We start from the raw sequence: 18,799 nt of genomic DNA, 5'->3' as shown, positions 1-18,799 counted from the left end.
AGTAAACGGGCTATTTTTCAGGACCAGAAAATAGAATATGCATGTAATTGACAGCTTAGGATAGAAAACACTCTGAAGTTTCCAAAACTGTAAAGATATTGTCTGTGAGTATAACATAACTGATATTGCAGGCAAAGAATAAGAAAAATCCAACCAGGAACGCAGTGGTTTCTAAATAAGAGTCCCTTCCAATGCTTCCCTATTGAGTAGTGAATGGGATATCAACGAGATTCCTTTGTCTATGTCTTCCTTAATGTGTCTAGTATCACAATACATAGTTTCAGGCTTTTATTTTGAAAAATGAGCGTGTACAACAACATTGTGTCAGTGTCCACCTGATGGCTCTTTGTGTATTTCTCGAGCAAAAGACAACAGGTAGCCGTTGTTCCACCCGGTCTTACTGAAAAAAGCACCCACCCATAACACAGGTTCCAGCAGGTATATCTCTCTGGTCACTCCCAAAACCAATTCTTCCTTTGGCCGCCTCTCCTTCCAGTTCTCTGCTGCCAATGACTGGAACGAACTACAAAAATCTCTGAAACTGGAAACACTTATCTCCCTCACTTTAAGCACCAGCTGTCAGAGCAGCTCACAGATTACTGCACCTGTACATAGCCCATCTATAATTTAGCCCAAACAACTACCTCTCCCTCTACTGTATTTATTTATTTTGCTCCTTTGCACACCATTATTTCTTTCTCTACCTTGCACATTCTTCCACTGCAAATCTACCATTCCAGTGTTTTACTTGCTATATTGTATTTACTTCTCCACCATGGCATTTTTTTTGCCTTTAACTCCCTTATCTCACCTAATTTGCTCACATTGTATATAGACTTATTTTTCTACTGTATTATTGACTGTATGTTTGTTTTACTCCATGTATAACTCTGTGTTGTTGTATGTGTTGAACTGCTTTGCTTTATCTTGGCCAGGTCGCAATTGTAAATGAGAACTTGTTCTCAACTTGCCTACCTGGTTAAATAAAGGTGAACAAAAAAAAATGGTAGAGGAAAAGTATTTGACACTGTTAGCAAAGTAAAGGCCATATCTAGTTCTATTAACACATTATAGAGGAGCGATGAGAAGAGCTACTTGAGAAATGGCTCTATAATGACCACCAACACAAAAGCAATATTTATCTTTTCCTTTCTTGTTCTGGCATTCATGAGCTGACGATGCCCCTGTTGGTTTAAAACAAGCAGATAATGACTGAAAAAGCAATCTTCACCAAATGCTACTCAGATTTGTGTAGCTCATTTTTTAGAGGGAGTTAAGCCAGAGCTAGTGATACAAGAAACAAAATGCCACGTTATACAGGTTGATTTATGAATGTTGTATCATGCACGCATGCATGAAGTGCATACCAATACTGCCTGCAAAACACCAGTCATGGTTGCTGTTACATAAACTGCCCGCGAGGTATCGCTGCAGAGCAGTATTCCTGCGCTGACACATCTAGAGAAAACATTGGAATCATTCTGTGTGATGCTGATGACAGAGAACCCAAGAAGGATACAAGATATATTTGCGAATACAACTGAATGCACGTCGTTTAAAGTGTCCAACATCAATCATATACGGATGACATATTGTTGTTTGAAGGTCGACAATGGGGTAAGTGCACCTGTCTAGGGAATGTTAACTAGCAAGTAGTCTAGCTAGCTAAGCTAACGACAGTTTTGCTAGCTATTAATATTTATAGCTAACATTGTTGATAACATTGCCGTTTAAAGTTGCTGGCTGCCTGGCTTATGCAAGTCTTTCAATGTTTTAAAACTCGGAACCTTCTTACGCGCTACCCTTTCGTTTTGTAGGTAACGTTAGCTAACTAGCTAGTTGAGATACTATTACTAGATAGAGGGCTAATGTCAGAAATCCTTGAAGTTCCAGAATGTAGTGATATGGCAGCCATATTGGCCAGGGAGATATCCAAAACAGTATAAATTGAATAAACGACCGTAGAGGCATACTCCTGATTTTAGTTACGTATAAAAATAAAAGTAAGGCATGTGATATCAAAAACAGTTCCAATAGAATTATTGTCAACCTAGAATAGTCATACGAGTTGTATACACATTTTCTGTATGAAACAAAGTCGTGGACTCAGTCACATGATTTCGACTCGAGTAACAAATTTGATGACTTGATAGAAAAGGAAAATGACTCTACGTTGACCAGAGATTCATGAATTTAAAATTATCTGGCCATGTTTTGTCACTCATTTTGTGGCACAGAGTATACGTGGGTTGACTTCCACAAGCAGCCAGAGACAGTAGCCGCAGCATCGCCCTTGCAAAAAAACTGCAACAGATTGGCTAGTGAAACGCACACGCGGCACTCTGTTTGGATTAGCAAACTGTCAATCATCACAGGTCGGGTGAGCTAGCGAAGCTATTGATGATTTGCTGTGCAACTATACGATCGAGTGCAGCGCAAACGTCTAATTGTAGGAAGAGACGATTGCCATAATAAATAAATATGCAGCTCCAAAAAAATGGTGAACAAGAATATTAACGCTTTACTTTGTAAACTTACCAGCAATGGGGCAACACATATTATCATAGGCCTACTGGTGTTTTGGTATGTAACAATTGCTTGAAATTGGTAATTTACTTATGAAGCTGGCATTTGGAATTTATTGTTAAAATATATTATTGTGGCGAAGACGCACCATAGCCTCCTGCGCGGATTTTCACTTGAGCTCTCCAAACGCCTGCCAGTGAAGAACGTTTTTTTCCGGGTGGGTATAATTTGTGAAACGTTCCAACAACTTCGTAAATAACAAGGTTGCCAACAAACAACGCGTGCAATGTTGTATAGCGGCAGAATAAGATACCGGGTAGGGAGGGCTATTTCATTACGTTTTTCACTCACCACGTTTTATTCCGGAAAATGTATGTCTGGTAGCCTATGCACAAACATTAAGAATAAGTTACGTGGTGAGTTGATGCCTATTCGGAAGCTAGTTAGCTAGGTGAATTGATCATGCTACTTTGTATGCGTTTGTTGGCAACCTTGTACTTTACGAAGTTTTTGTTACAGATTACTGTTGGAACGTTCTCACAAATTATACCCATCACGTTTTCCTGTTGTTGAAGCGTTTGCTGTTGCTTTCACATGTTGAAATGCATAGGCCCTATTAGGTAAACATATATTCCATCGAATACTAAAATAATTGCTAAAGTTTCATAATTTTATCCCCATAACGTTTATTGCAACACGTAGACATTTCTGTGTCTGGTTTGATAAACATACGATCGATACCATTTAATTTAGCCAAACGTTCATGTGCACTATACACATCTGAGTTGGCGCGATGTGTATAGTGCATATGAACGTTCGTAAGACTCATGAGGTAGAAGTAATGTTTATTTCAATGTATGGTTTCCTTTGTTCATAATTCCCTGATTATGTCGGAGTTCCGTGTATCTGTGTCTTATATCTGTCATGTTTGTTGTGCGTGAACAAGTGATTGTTCCATGAATGCATGGTGTTGAAATATCATGAATAATCATTAAGTCTGATTTAAGACGGATGTGGAAATTTTCCTTTTACATTTTAGAACCAGTTTATTGGTTGTAATTGCTAATTGTATGGTCTTGGGTGCCAAGTGCTTATATAATGTAGGTCTACCTGTTTGAGCTCCTGTTTGATTCGATTTGCTTTCTCAGGGGGAGGCTGTACAGTCTTGCCCTCGACCTGTGTCTGTTCAGATAGGACAGGTTAAGCCTGATGCAGAGGCTATTGCCGGTGTATATTAGGTAAATCTATTTGTATATTTTGTATGATATGGCGCTTTCACCATTGGATCACCAAGGTGTAAATAGGTCTACACTCTGAGCATGTTGAGTGTCTTCTGCTGATGTCACGCCCTTATGACTGCTGCAAGGTCCAAAGGTATAATCCAAAGGTATGTCTGGTAGACCCAATAAATAAAGATTTGTAGTTGAACAAGGCGTTGAATGTATACTTTTTAATTTAAAAAAAACTTGAGACTTAACTTAAAATTGTGACTGGAATTGCCTTGCTCTTAGAATGCACGACTTGTACTTGACTCGAGTCTTGAACCGTTCTACTTGGGACTCGACTTGAGGCTCATCTTGTGACTTGACACTTGCTTGTGACTCGAATAATAGTTACTTGGTCCCACCTCTGATAAAATAGCTTCTAAAATGTATGTAAAATTATAAACTAGTATTTGAGGACATGTTTAGGCTATAAGTCAAAGCAAAAACATTGACAACCCTCTAAACTATTACTTTTAATGGGAGTCTTGCTTGTTTTCAGACAGTGTGGGTGCTCATCTGAGCTGATCCTGCAGCTCTGACTGTGCTACAGTTATGTGTCTGTGATAATGCATATTACATGTGTCAATATCTGATCCCTACAATACATCATAACATGGCATATCAACAATGCCTGAGTACCAATTCTCTGTACCCATTTCCTCATGCTTATGGTAGCTCACCTTTGTCTATAAAACAGGGACGAACAACACTCACATTATCAAATACCAAAGCAATAAATGTCAATACAGCCATATTGACTGGGTATAAAATATCCACTTTGTCCTTGAGGGAGTGTCAAGTGATATCGACCCCCCCTTTTCTCTTAAGGCTTGGCTTGGTGGAACGTAGCCTAGTCCGTGTGTCTCTCGTCCTTCTGGTTCATGACTGACCATGTGTTGTGTGTCTTCCACAGATGTAGCCTGTGAGATGGAATATCATGAGAGACCTGCTTCTTTTCGCCAAGCCCGCCTCAACCCCTTTGACCGGGGGGAGGAGGGGGAGGGCGGACCCACAGGGGGTAAAACAAACCCTCAAGATGGTGAGTTTGACTGGCGCGTTGGGTAGTAGCTTAGTTCATTGATGGGTCCCAGTATACATGTGAAATGAATTAACACCAGTGCTGAATGTGATTGCCATGTGATGAGACGAGATTGCAGAGGCAGATTCTGTGTGTTTTGCTCATCTCAGCAATGGCCTGGAGAATGGATGGGCCGACAACCTGATGACACTGCAGCAGTAGTGCAGTAGCCTGGTGTGAAGTCAGTTCATGTTGTCTGTGCAGCCAGGCTGCATCTGCAAGATTAGAGCTGCAACCTGTACCAGAGCAAGCATTGTCTGCCGAACTATAGTCTGCAAGAGATGGAACAATCTATACATTTTGAAATGATGTGACTGACTGACTACAGCTGAACAACAGCATAGACTGAAAGAGGAAGAAGGCTGCTGTTTTTTCCATCTCTGGTACTAAATCAGATATTAAGCAACAATCTTGCAACAGCGCCCTAACCATTATGAGCTCATCAACAACACCAACTGACCCTGGATCTGTAGTTGTGGGCCAAAAGTAATGAGAGGAACTGAGACAGGAGCATTAGGTAGTACTGTGGTTCAGAACGATTCCTGTAATCATATGCCTACACTTAGCTCAGTTCACTAGAACACTGCCTAGGCTTCAGCTGCATCTGTCTGCCTCTCCAGCTCTCTGGCAGCCAGCGACTCAGGATATCTTGTCTCTCGCTACCATGATGTCATCTGAGGTGTATGCAGGTACAAACAATATGCAGGCCTAGATAGGGAGATTAGCTATGGGTTTACTTGATACAGGCTAACTTGAGACTACTACCTGCTGAATGTTTGTTTGTAATGATATGTTCTGGCTTTAGGTCTATCTGATGAACTAGTCAATTGTTAGACACCCAAAATGCTTCTTGCCGAGGGTAGACATCTGTTTGTGGTCCAGGCTAACTGTTGATGTAATTGCAAATGTCATGTGTAGCATCTCTGTATTTTCATTATATATATTTTTTATGATGATAGGAGGGGAATCTTGTCCCTCTGGATCTTTAGGCCTAATTGATCGGTTTCTTACTGTGTTGAGGCGTCTGTTACAGCCAAAAGTAAAAGCTTTGGGAAGCAGCTTTTAATCAGGAAGTGGTCTTTGGAGATGTAAAAGCTTAGAGTTTCAAAGAGGCTATAGCCCTCAGCCAATGTCTGGTACCCTGGCACAAAACCACACAAAATGGCTTAAAGCCTCTCTCAGGTTCCTCTAAGGCTTTAAATATTTGATCCGTTTACATGCCCCCAAGCCTACCAGCACTCCCTTTGATTTAATGCCTGAAGAGCTGAACTGTGTATGCTCTGGTGCTGAAATTGGGAGCCGAGCTAAACCAAGGAGAATGGGGCGGCAGGGTAGCCCAGTGTTTAGAGCATTGGACTAGTAACCGGAAGGTTGCAAGTTCAAACCCCCGAACTGACAAGGTAAAAATCTGTCGTTCTGCCCCTGAACAAGCAGCTAACCCACTGTTCCTAGGCCGTCATTCAAAATAAGAATTTGTTCTTAACTGACTTGCCTAGTTAAATAAAGGTCAAATAATTTTTTTTTGTCAGAATGCTTTGATCTGTGTGATTAGTCTGATAATACAGAAACCCACATTTGAGTTGGTGTCAGAGAATAAAGCTTCTATCTGCCATGACTTGCCTTTGTACTATAATTCTAAGTTCTTTGTTGTCAAAGCCTTTAATGAAGTAGCATAAATGTGTCCCAAATAATTTTACGAAGAAGAATAACATTATTGCATATCAGGGACGATAGCCTTTGTTAAATCCAATAGGTGAGGTGGAAATTGTGGGAGCGTAAACTGATGTCTGGCCCACATCCGTATAGTGGGACTGTTAGGTTAACCATATCTTCCTGTTAATCTTGAGGCTGTATAGCCTTAAGTCTGTTACCGAGCAACGTTTAGCACTTCAAAGGCAGTAGTCCTTCCCTGTTTCCCTCTGGTTTAAAACAGAGCACGTATTTGTATAAAAACAGTATCTTGTGACTGCTTTATCCACTCAGAGGGTGAAACTCCTTTTAGACAAATGTGTGTTCTGTAAAAGGTTGTGTTTGTGTGTGTGCGAGAGAGAACAATGCTTACAGTACTTCTTGTCTGTCTTTTCTCAGAGCTGAGACCTGAGCTCTTCTCCTCTGAGAGCCGAAGCCAGAGTTTGGACCGAGCCATGGACCTGGGACTGGCAGAGGACCACTTCTCTCGACCTGTCGTAAGGACAATCCTTATACGGCCATTTTGGATGTTGGTGAACCACTGACCAGTCGGTGTGGTTGCATGAAAAGTAATTCATATTGAAAACACGACTGTGATGGATACATTTGTCTATGTGCAGTTTAAATGGCAATCAGTATGTGTTAATGTGAGATTTGGTGCCCGTGTTTGCCCATGCATGGACTTAGTGGGGCAAAAAAGTATTTAGTCAGCCACCAATTGTGCAAGTTCTCCCACTTAAAAAGATGAGAGGCCTGTAATTTTCATAATTTCATCAGGTACACTTCAACTATGACAGACAAAATCCAGAAAATCACATTGTTTGATTTTTTAATTAATTTATTTGCAAATTATGATGGAAAATAAGTATTTGGTCACCTACAAACAAGCAAGATTTCTGGCTCTCACAGATCTGTAACTTCTTCTTTTAAGAGGCTCCTCTGTCCTCCACTCGTTACCTGTATTAATGGCACCTGTTTGAACTTGTTATCAGTATAAAAGACACCTGTCCACAACCTCAAACAGTCACACTCCAAACTCCACTATGGCCAAGACCAAAGAGCTGTCAAAGGACACCAGAAACAACATTTTAGATCTGCACCAGGCTGGGAAGACTGAATCTGCAATAGGTAAGCAGCTTGGTTTGAAGAAATCAACTGTGGGAGCAATTATTAGGAAATGGAAGACATACAAGACCACTGATAATCTCCCTCGATCTGGAGCTCCACGCAAGATCTCACCCCGTGCGGTCAAAATTATCACAAGAACGGTGAGCAAAAATCACAGAACCACATGAGGGGACCTAGTGAATGACCTGCAGAGAGCTGGGACCAAAGTAACCAAGCCTACCATCAGTAACACACTACGCCGCCAGGGACTCAAATCCTGATCCAGAAGAATGATGATCCAGAAGAAGATTGGAGGAATATCATATGGTCAGATGAAACCAAAATATAACTTTTTGGTAAAAACTCAACTCGTTGTGTTTGGAGGACAAAGAATGCTGAGTTGCATCCAAAGAACACCATACCTACTGTGAAGCATGGGGGTGGAAACATCATGCTTTGGGGCTGTTTTTCTGCAAAGGGACCAGGATGACTGATCCGTGTAAAGGAAAGAATGAATGGGGCCATGTATCGTGAGATTTTGAGTGAAAACCTCCTTCCATCAGCAAGGGCATTGAAGATGAGGAATGGGCCAAAATACCAGCAACAGTGTGTGAAAACCTTGTGAAGACTTACAGAAATGTTTGACGACCTATCATTGCCAACAAAGGGTATGTAACAAAGTATTGAGAAACTTTTGTTGTTGACCAAATACTTATTTTCCATCATAATTTGCAAATAAATTCATTAAAAATCCTACAATGTGATTTTCTGGATTTTTTTTTCTTCTGATTTTGTCTGTCATAGTTGAAGTGTACCTATGATGAAAAATACAGGCCTCATCTTTTTAAGTGGGAGAACTTGCACAATTGGTGGCTGACTAAATACTTTTTTGCCCCACTGTATTGTGTGTGTGTGTTTTTACTGTATGTCCCCGTGTAGGGCTCGTTTGTAGCGTTGGACATTGAGCAGCTGAAGATGGCCATAGAGGAGTGTAAGAGATTAATCCTGGAGCTGCCTGAGCATTCAGAGAGACAGAAGGACACTGTGGTCAAACTCATCCACCTACGCCTCAAACTACAGGAGCTCAAGGTAAGACCAGAGGGGAGGCTGGAGGGAAGTATTGAACTACCCAGAGACCATGAGTTACGGGGGTAAGAAATTAGTCATGGGAGGTAGATGTATCTACGTAGAAGAGTCAACCAACTTAAGTTTTTTTTTTTTCAGAGCACTTGTGAACTGTGTATGCATGAACCATTCACAAATCATTCACTAACCTCTTGAAATGTCAATACAATATTAGTGTGCAACATACAGTGCCTTCAGAAAGTGGTCACACCCCTCGACTTTTTCCACATTTTGTTGTTTTACAGCCTAAATTTTAAATGTATTAAATTGAGATGTTGTGTCACTGGCCTACATACAATACCCAATAATGTCAAAGTGGAATTATGTTTTTAGAAATGTTTACAAATGAATTAAATGAAAAGCTGAAATGTCTTGAGTCAATAAGTATTCAACTCCTTTTGTTATGGCAAGCCTAAATAAGTTCAGGAGGTAAACATTTGCTTAACAAGTCACAAGTTGCATGGATTCAATAATAGTGTTCAATAATAGTGTGCAATAATCGTGTTTAACATAATTGTTTTAAATGACTACCATATATCTGTACCCCACACTCACAATTAACTGTAAGGTCCCTCAGTCGAGCAATGAATTTCAAACGCCGATTCAACCACAAAGACCAGGGAGGTTTTCCAATGCCTTGCAAAGAAGGGCACATATTGGTAAAAAATAAATTTAAAAAAGACATTGAAATATCCCTTTGAGCATGGTAAACTTATTAATTACACTTTGGATGGCATATCAATACACCCAGTCACTACAATGATGCAGGTGCCCTTCCTAACTCTGTTGCCGGGGAGGAAGGAGACCGCTCAGGGATTTCACCATTAGGCCAATGGTGACTTTAAAACAGTTACAGAGTTTAAAGGCTGTGATGGGAGTAAACTGAAGATGGATCAACAACATTGTAGCTACTCTACAATACAAACCTAAATTCCAGAGTGAAAAGAAGGATGCCTGTATGGAATAAGAATATTCCAAAACATGCATCCTGTTTGCAGTAAGGCACTAAAGTAAAACTGCAAAAGATGTGGCTAAGAAATTGACTTCATGTCCAGAATACAAAGTGTTATGTTTGGGGCAAACACATCACTGAATACCCATCTATATATTTTCAATCATGGTGGTGGCTGCATCATGTTATGGGTATGCTTGTCATCGACAAGGACTAGAGAGTTTTATTCAGGATAAAAATAAACGGTATAGAGCTAAGCACAGACAATATCATAGAGAACCTTGTTCAGTCTGCTTTCCAACAGACTCTGGGAGACAAATTCACCTTTCAGCAGGATAATAACCTGACACAAAAGGCTAAATATACACCTGGATTAGCTTACCAAGATGACATTGAATGTTCCTGAGTGGCCTAGTTAGTTTTGACTTAAATCAGCTTGAAAATCTATGGCAAGACTAACAACAAAATGTGGAATAAGTCAAGGGGTATGAATAATTTCTGAAGGCACTGTAAGTCTTGTTTTGGTCTTCATGTCCCTGTTTCCTCATTTTATGTCACTCTCTGTGGTTGTCACATCTAACTTTAAAAAAAAACATGTGAAACCACCCCTTATAGCTCATGAAGTGTCTGGATTCTGCTGGGATTGCCTGAATTGTTTTAAATATGGGTTGTTTTGGTGTCATTCACACACAGAACGAGTGGGTTGAAAGTGCTGCAGTGAACTCATTCAGTTGATTAATAACAGACTGTAGTGTAGGCCTCTGACACAATGCTGTGCTCTTGTGCTGGGTTCTGATTGGCTCTGCTCTTTGTCACTCAACAGGACCCTGAAGAGGATGAGCCAAACCTGAGGGTGGTGTTGGAGCATCGTTTCTCCAAGGAGAAGAGCAAGAGTGTGAAACAGACGTGTGACAAGTGCAGCACTATCATCTGGGGCCTCATCCAGACCTGGTACACCTGCACAGGTGGGAATGCATTAAAACTAAGCCAAAATGTTCTCAGTGGTAAAACCTCATGGACACTGAACAGTTGCAGCTGTATGGCTGAATTTGGGTAAACATATAAAAGAGAGCATTGCTAAGCAACCAAAACTGAATAGTGCTCAGTTGCTAGGCAACACTGCCCTCTTGAGGCCTTCTATTGGTCGACGTTGGCCCTGATTAATTAATTGAGTTGGAGAGAGAGATTGAATGAATTGGTGTACTGTAAGGCCAACTTTCTCTCAAATCTTAAGTCATATATTGAATTTTAAAACAGTAGTTCGCTGTTGACTAATCTCTGTCTCCCTGTTCCTCTCGCAGGTTGTTACTACCGTTGCCATAGCAAGTGCTTGAACCTCATCAACAAGCCCTGTGTGAGGTCAAAGGTCAGCCACAAGTCAGAGTACGAGCTCAGCATCTGCCCAGAGATCGGGCTGGACCGGCAGGACTACCGCTGTGCCGAGTGCCGCACACCTGTGTCACTAAGTGAGTGTTCAGCCTTTATGAGGCCGACTTGATAGCCAATTAGCAGTCAGCACAAATTGAAATATATGGGCATGATGTCTATGGACCCTTGTTGTATTAATAACACAATCACAGTTATAAAAGCAATGCCTAACCTCTGGGTCAATGGCCTTTAGGGCTGTGTGGACATTCTTCTCCTCTCACAGACTAATGTGACTAAACCTACTGTACTGTACAAGAGCCCAATAAGTGTTAGTGTTCCTCTGTGGGGATCTAAAGAGATTTAGCTAGAGCATTTACTACAACTCAGCATAGCTGTGATTAGAAAAATATTTGTTCTGTTGTGTGACAGTGTTGCATGATCAGTGATTTGTGTGTGACTGTGAGAGTTGTCTCTGAGACGGTTACGTCAGTGAGAGTTGTGTGGCGTGGTGTTATAATCACTCACAGAGCCCCATGCTGCACTGTGTTGTCCTGCAGGGGGCGTGCCCAGCGAGGCCAGGCAGTGTGACTACACGGGCCAGTACTACTGCAGCACCTGCCACTGGAATGACACCGCTGTCATCCCTGCACGCGTCATCCACAACTGGGAGTTTGAGCCACGCAAGGTACCAAAGAGAGATGCTAATAGCACACTGTTTTTCACACAGCGAGGCCCTTCAACAAACTCTACATTATATTACATGATGTGCAACTGGTAAGAGAATGCACCACTGTTTCCTTTGGTGACCGTGTAATGGATAAAAATCACTGAAGAACCAGGCCTGAAGCAGGGAATAATAATGTTGAGAGCATAGAACCCTATCACAGTGAATCACATGGAGACAGAACACATTAAAACACTGTTTTCTTAATGTCTGTGTTTGACTATTTGCATTCTGTGCAGTTTTATCACTAACAGTGTCCCCTGCTCTCTGGTCAGGTATGTCGTTCCTCCATGCGTTACCTGGCCCTGATGTTACCTCGGCCTGTATTGAAACTGAGGGAGGTCAACCCACTGCTCTTCAACTTTGTGGAGGAACTAGTGGAGATCAGGGTAGGTGACATATCAGCAACAGGGATTCTTTTTGTGCCATATATTCATTAAAATTTGTTTTTGTCTTTTTGTACAGTTTTTGGTTTGCCCTCTATTTCCACTCCATATAAACTGGGATGAAGTCTGGGTTTGCTATAGAACTTGTTTTGGTAGCTCTTCCTTGTTTGTACTATCAAACAGTAGACCAGGCTTTTGTTTTCAGGAGATTCTCACCAGTCAGCAGTTCAATTTGTGCCAGTGTGTTTTGTGGTGAGGGATTAGAATACTGAGGGAGATAGACAGCTGTTTCTGTCATTGGGCAGATTGTCGGGCCAGAGAAGGAAAAACACTTGCTTATGGTATATAAAAAAAATAGTTCCATGAAATTAGAAATATGGGGTGGGGTGCACATTCAAAGCGATTTCCCAAAGAACATGTTGTGTCTGACATTGGCCCATGGAATCAGGGTGTGTCTGATGGCTTGTGTGTGAATGTGGTCCTCCCTGCAGAAGCTCCGTCAGGACATCCTACTGATGAAGCCCTACTTCATCACCTGTAAGGAGGCCATGGAGGCACGGCTGCTACTGCAGGTCAGCAACATCCCCGCAATATCAACACATCATCCCAACACCCCCACAACATCATAAAGGGCATTGCATTTGTGTCCAGTGCTTTGCATAAAGGTCTTGCAGCAGTATTTATTTTTAAACAACCCAGAGGAACCAATTTTTGCTGAGGTCATGGCTGATAGTATGGGCTGCAACAGCGCCACCCTCTGGCCTTTTATTAATAACATACTGATATAAGAATCAAATCAAGTTTAAATTATCACATGCTTTGTAAACAACAGATGTAGACTAAGTAAAATGCTTACTTATGGGCCCTTCCCAACAATAAAGAATACAATAAATAAATAAATATACACACACTACCAGTCAAAAGTTTTAGAACACCTACTCATTCAAAGGTTTTTCTTTATTTGTACTATTTTCTACATTGTAGAATAATAGTGAAGACATCAAAACTATGAAATAGTACATATGGAATCATGTAGTAACCAAAGTGTTATATAAAATGTATTTATTTGTTTTTGAGATTGTTCAAATAGCCACCCTTTGCCTTGATGACAACATTGCACACTCTTGGCATTCTCTCAACCAGCTTCACCTGGAATGCTTATCCAACAGTCTTGAAGGAGTTCCCACATATACTGAGCATTTGTCTGCTGCTTTTCCTTCTCTCTGCTGTCCGACTCATCCAAAACCAGCTCAATATGGTTGAGGTCGGGGGGGTGGATGCCAGGTCATCTGATGCAGCACTCTATCACTCTAATTATTGGTTAAGTAGTCCTTACACAGCCTGAAGGGTCATTGTCCTGTTGAAAAACAAATGATTGTCTCACTGAGCCCAAACCAGATGGGATGGTGTATCGCTGCAGAATGTTGTGATAGTCATGCTGGTTAAGTGTGCCTTTAATTCGAAATAAATCACAGACTGTGTCACCAGCAAAGCACCTCCTCCTCCTCCATGCTTTACGGTGGGAAATGCACATGCGGAGATCATCCGTTCACCCACACCACGTCTCACAAAGACACGGCGGTTAGGACCAATAATCTCCAATTTGGACTCATCAGACCAATGTACACATTTTTACCGGGCTAATTTCCATTGCTTGTGTTTCTTGGCCCAAGCAAGTCTCTTCTTTTCGGTGTCCTTTAGTAGTGGTTTCTTTGTCGAAGTTCGACCATGAAGGCCTGATTCACGCAGTCTCCTCTGAACAGTTGATGTTGAGATGTGTCCGTTACTTGAACTCTGTGAAGCATTTATTTTGGCTGGTAACTCTAATTAAATTATTCTCAGTGTCTTCCATTCCTGTGGCGGTTCTCATGAGAGCCAGTTTCATCATAGCGCTTGATGGGTTTTGCGACTGCACTTGAAGAAACTTTCAAAGTTCTTTGTTCTGTATTGACTGCCATGAAGATGTCTTAAAGTAGTAATGATGAACTGTCATTTCTCTTTGCTTATTTGAGCTGTTCTTGCCATAATATAGACTTGTTTTTTTTACTAAATATGGCTATTTTCTGTATACCTCCTTACCTTGTCATATGCATTCCAGGTGACTACCTCATGAAGCTGGTTTAGAGAATGCCAAGAATGTGCAAAGCTGTCAAGGCAAAGGGTGGCTATTTGAAGAATCTCAAATATAAAATATATATATTTTTTTTTTAAACTTTTTTTTTGGAGGGGGGGGGGTTACTACATGATTCCATGTGTGTTATTTCATAGTTTTGATGTCTTCACTATTATTCTACAAAGTAGAAAAAATAAAGAAGAACCCTTGAATAAGTAGGTGTCCAAACTTTTGACTGGTAATGTACATGTTTATAATAATAGAAAAAAAACAATTAACACAAGGAATAAGTGCACGATGAGCAATTATAGATTGGCTATAAATACTGAACAAAAACATAAACGGAACATGTAAAGTGTTGGTCCCATGTTTCATGAGCTGAAATAAAACATCCCAGAAATTGTCCATGTGCACAAAAAGCATATTTCTCTCAAATGCTTTGCACAAATGTGTTAGTGAGTATTTCTCTTTTGCCAAGTTAATCCATCCACCTGACTGGTGTGGCATTATCAAGAAGCTGATTATTACACAGGTGCACCTTGTGCTGGGGATGATAAAAGGCCACTTTAAAATGTGCAGTTTTGTCACAAAACACAATGCCACAGATGTCTCAAGTTGAGGGAGCGTGCAATTGGCATGCTGACAGCAGGAATGTCACCCCAGAGCTGTTGCCAGAGAATTTAATGTTAATTTCTCTACAATAAGCCATCGTTTTAGAGAATATGTCCAACTGGCCTCACAACTGCAGACCACATGTTACTTCGCCAGCCGTGGACCTCCATCTGTGCAATCATCTGAGACCAGCCATCCAGACAACTGATGAAACTGTGGGTTTGCACAACCGAATAATTTCTGCAAACTCTCATGAAACCATCTCAGGGAAGCTCACCTGTGTGCTCGCCGTCTTCACTGGGTTTCTTGACCTGATTGCAGTTTGGCATCATAACGAACTTCGATAGCCACTGGCATGCTGGAGAAGTGTGCTTTTCACAGATGAATCCCGGTTTCAACTGTGCCGGGCAGATTGCAGACAGTGTGTATGGTGTCGATTGGGTGAGTGGTTTGCTGTTGGTGGTGGGGTTATAGTATGGGAAGGCATAAACTATGGACAACATTTTCCAGTTCTTCATGGCCTGCATACTCACCAGACATTGAGCCTGTTTGGGATGCTCTGGTATGACATGTACAACAGCATGTTCCAACTCCTGCCAATATCCAGCGTTTTTCGCACAGCCATGAACTGATTTCTTTATGTACTTTAACTCAGTAAAACTTTTGAAATTGTTGCATTTTGCGTTTTATATTTTTGTTCAGTGTATATGGATTACAGAGTCGATGTTCAAGGGTACGGGGAAATGGAAGTAGATATGTTTAAATATATAAACTCAACAGAAAAAGAGACGTCCTCTCACTGTCAACTGTGTTTATTTTCAGCTAACTTAATGTGTAAATATTTGTATGAACGTGAGATTCAAAAACTGAGACATAAACTGAACAAGTTACACAGACATGTGACTAACAGAAATGGAAAAATGTGTCCCTGAACAAAGAGGGGTCAAAATCAAAAGTAACAGTTAGTACCTGGTGTGGTCACCAGCTGCATTAAGTACTGCAGTGCATCTCCTCCTCATGGACTGCACCAGATTTGCCAGTTCTTGCTGTGACATGTTACCCCAGTCTTCCACCAAGGTACCTGAAATTTCCCGGGAATGGCCCTAGCCCTCACCCTCCGATCCAACAGGTCCCAGATGTGCTCAATCAGATTGAGATCCAGGCTCTTCGCTGGCCATGGCAGAACACTGACTTTCCTGTTTAGCAGATAATCACTCACAGAATTAGCAGTATGGCTGGTGGCATTGCCATGCTGGAGGGTCATGTCAGTGTAAAGGATGTGAAATGGCTAGCTAGTTAGTGGTGTTCGCGCTAAAATAGCGTTTCAATCGGTGACGTCACTTGCTCTGAGACCTTGAAGTAGTAGTTCCCCTTGCTCTGCAAGGGCCGCGGCTTTTGTGGAGTGATGGGTAACGATGCTTCGAGGGGTGACTGTTGTTGATGTGTGCAGAGGGTCCCTGGTTCGCGCCCGGGTATAGTCGAGGGGACGGTCTAAAGTTATACTGTTACATCAGGATGAGCCTGCAGGAAGGGTACCACATGAGGGAGGAGGATGTCTTCCCTGTAACGCACAGTGTTGAGATTGCCTGCAATGACAACCAGCTCAGTCCGATGATGCTGTGACACACCGCCCCAGACCATGACGACCCTCCACCTCCAAATCGATCCCGCTCCAGAGTACAGGCATCGGTTTAACACTCATTCCTTCAAAGATAAACATGAATCCGACCATCACCCCTGGTGAGATAAAACCGCGACTCGTCAGTGAAGAGCACTTTTTGCCAGTCCTGTCTGGTCCAGCGATGGTGTCTGTCCTGTCTCCCTGTAGTGCTGTCTTAGGTGTCTCACAGTACTGACATGGCAATGTATTACCCTGGCCACATCTGCAGTCCTCATGCCTCTCTTGCAGCATGCCTAAGGCACGTTCACGCAGATGTACAGGAACCCTGGGCATCTTTCTTTAGTGTTTTTCAGAGTCAGTAGAATGCCTCTTAAGTGTTCTAAGTTTTCAGAACTGTGACCTTAATTTCCTACCGTCTGTAAGCTGTTAGTGTCTTAATGACCGTTCCACAGGTGCATGTTCATTAATTGTTTATGGTTCATTGAGCAAGAATGGGAAACAGTGTATAAACCTTTTTACAATGAAGATCTGTGAAGTTATTTGGACTTTTACAAATGACCTTTGAAAGACAGGGTCCTGAAAAAGGGCAGTTTTTTTGTTTGTTGCTGAGTTTAGGTAGGGGTAATTGTCTTGGTAATGCTAGGCCACATAAATGTCAATATGCAAGTTATGTGAGTTAATGGATGACCTCGACGTTACACAGCTACTGTACATTCTGACATGCATACAGTCGTATGTAGGCTTAGTTGTGAGCAGTTATGGTTTATGATACATACAGCACCAGAGGGGATTATTCTAGTTCATATGCAAATGTAAAAATAAATAAAAAAGTGTTAGAAAATATTGTCCCAAGTAAGGGTTTGTTTTTCCAGTGAAAGGGGCTCAAATTTCACGCATTGCTTTTAGTTATTACATTCTGTTAATTAACATTCAGTTAACCTAATTGAATTGATATGGAAATGTTTCAGCTCCGTCTCTCCTATCTAATTTATTTATTTATTTGAATGTCCCTTCCCCTCTTAGCTCCATGATCGCCAGCACTTTGTGGAGAACAATGACATGTACTCACTGCAGGATTTGATTGACATCTCTAGTGGCAGACTCAGCTGCTCTCTCACAGAGATCCACACTACCTTTGCCAAGCACATCAAACTGGACTGTGACGTGAGTTGTATACAGTACTTGTCTGTCACAAAGGTGAGGAAGAACCCGACTCATTCTGGGGAGAAAACCAATGGAGCAGGCAGATGTTTAGCTGAAGCTGTAGAGACCTGTGATACTGAGCTGTGCCCTGTCTTTTGCCCTCTCCAGCGGTGCCAAGCCAAAGGCTTTATGTGTGAGCTGTGTAAGGAGGGAGACATCCTGTTCCCGTTTGACAGCCACACCTCAGTGTGCCACGACTGCTCTGCTGTCTTCCACAGGTCAGTCCCTTATCTGTGGACACCAGAGGAGGCTGATGGGAGGAGCTATAGGAAGACAAGCCCATTGTAATGAATGGAACGGTATCAAACACATCATACATATGGAAACCACATGTTTGACTGTTGCACTTATTCCATTCCAGCCATTACATTGAGCCATTCCTCCTATAGCGCCTCCCACCATCCTCCACTGGCAGACATGTTTATAAGATATATGTAGTGTTCATGTATAATATCAGTGTTTGGCTGACACTTGACTATGTGCTGTGTGCTGTTTCTCTTCAGGGACTGTTTCTATGACAATTCCACAACTTGCCCGAAATGTGCCCGGATGACTGAACGCAAGCACGACGATCCGCCGTATCCGAAAGACACGTAGCCCTGTCGATTTAACCCTGTCACTGTGACTGACCACCTGTAGGAGCGACCATGGCACTTTTTCTTATGTTGAGGACCATCAAGACATTTTTCTGACACAAACATTAATAGCTTTCCCTCTTGCTCTCTCTGTTTTTTTTTGTGGGGATGTTTTCAAATTACTTTGTTCCAGTTCAGTGGACTACGGAAGATGGTGGTAGGATACTAGAGTTTTATATGATCCGGTAATGAAGTGTTATACTCTGAGACTGGCTGCATTGTATAGCCCACAGAAACACTAAACCAATGTTGTTCAGTATGTGTGTTACTGTGTGAGAGTACTGTATGGGCATCATGTTGCAGGCATGAATTGCAATGTGGGTCACATGACTGTCTTTACCTCTTAACAATCTATATCTTTAACTACCCTGAAGTAGGTGTTAAATTGATTACTG

At 41.7% G+C, this 18,799-nt stretch overlaps 1 protein-coding gene across 5 annotated transcripts; it reads left to right on the top strand.

Annotated features, from left to right (window-relative positions):
* The first annotated feature begins 1,446 nt into the window (after positions 1-1,446).
* Positions 1,447-18,789, top strand: def8 (differentially expressed in FDCP 8 homolog). Of its 5 annotated transcripts, none has more exons than XM_064992429.1 (12): positions 1,447-1,617; positions 4,705-4,830; positions 6,958-7,055; positions 8,605-8,754; positions 10,566-10,707; positions 11,044-11,208; positions 11,668-11,795; positions 12,110-12,223; positions 12,712-12,792; positions 17,590-17,730; positions 17,878-17,987; positions 18,273-18,789. In XM_064992429.1, the coding sequence occupies exons 2-12, from the start codon at positions 4,719-4,721 to the stop codon at positions 18,364-18,366; spliced, it is 1,335 nt and encodes a 444-aa protein (XP_064848501.1). In that variant the 5' UTR covers positions 1,447-1,617; positions 4,705-4,718; the 3' UTR covers positions 18,367-18,789. The 5 variants fall into 5 exon arrangements, with proteins under 5 accessions (XP_064848501.1, XP_064848516.1, XP_064848508.1 ...); XM_064992444.1 differs by lacking the exon at positions 1,447-1,617 and adding an exon at positions 2,435-2,583; XM_064992436.1 differs by lacking the exon at positions 1,447-1,617 and adding an exon at positions 3,586-3,913.
* The last annotated feature ends 10 nt before the right edge of the window (positions 18,790-18,799 follow it).

The sequence above is a fragment of the Oncorhynchus masou genome, chromosome 2 (genome assembly GCF_036934945.1).
Source record: "Oncorhynchus masou masou isolate Uvic2021 chromosome 2, UVic_Omas_1.1, whole genome shotgun sequence".
NCBI classification, from domain to species: Eukaryota; Metazoa; Chordata; class Actinopteri; order Salmoniformes; family Salmonidae; genus Oncorhynchus; species Oncorhynchus masou.
Note: the sequence above shows the minus strand (reverse complement) of the source record. Positions and strands in the feature narration are given on the sequence as shown.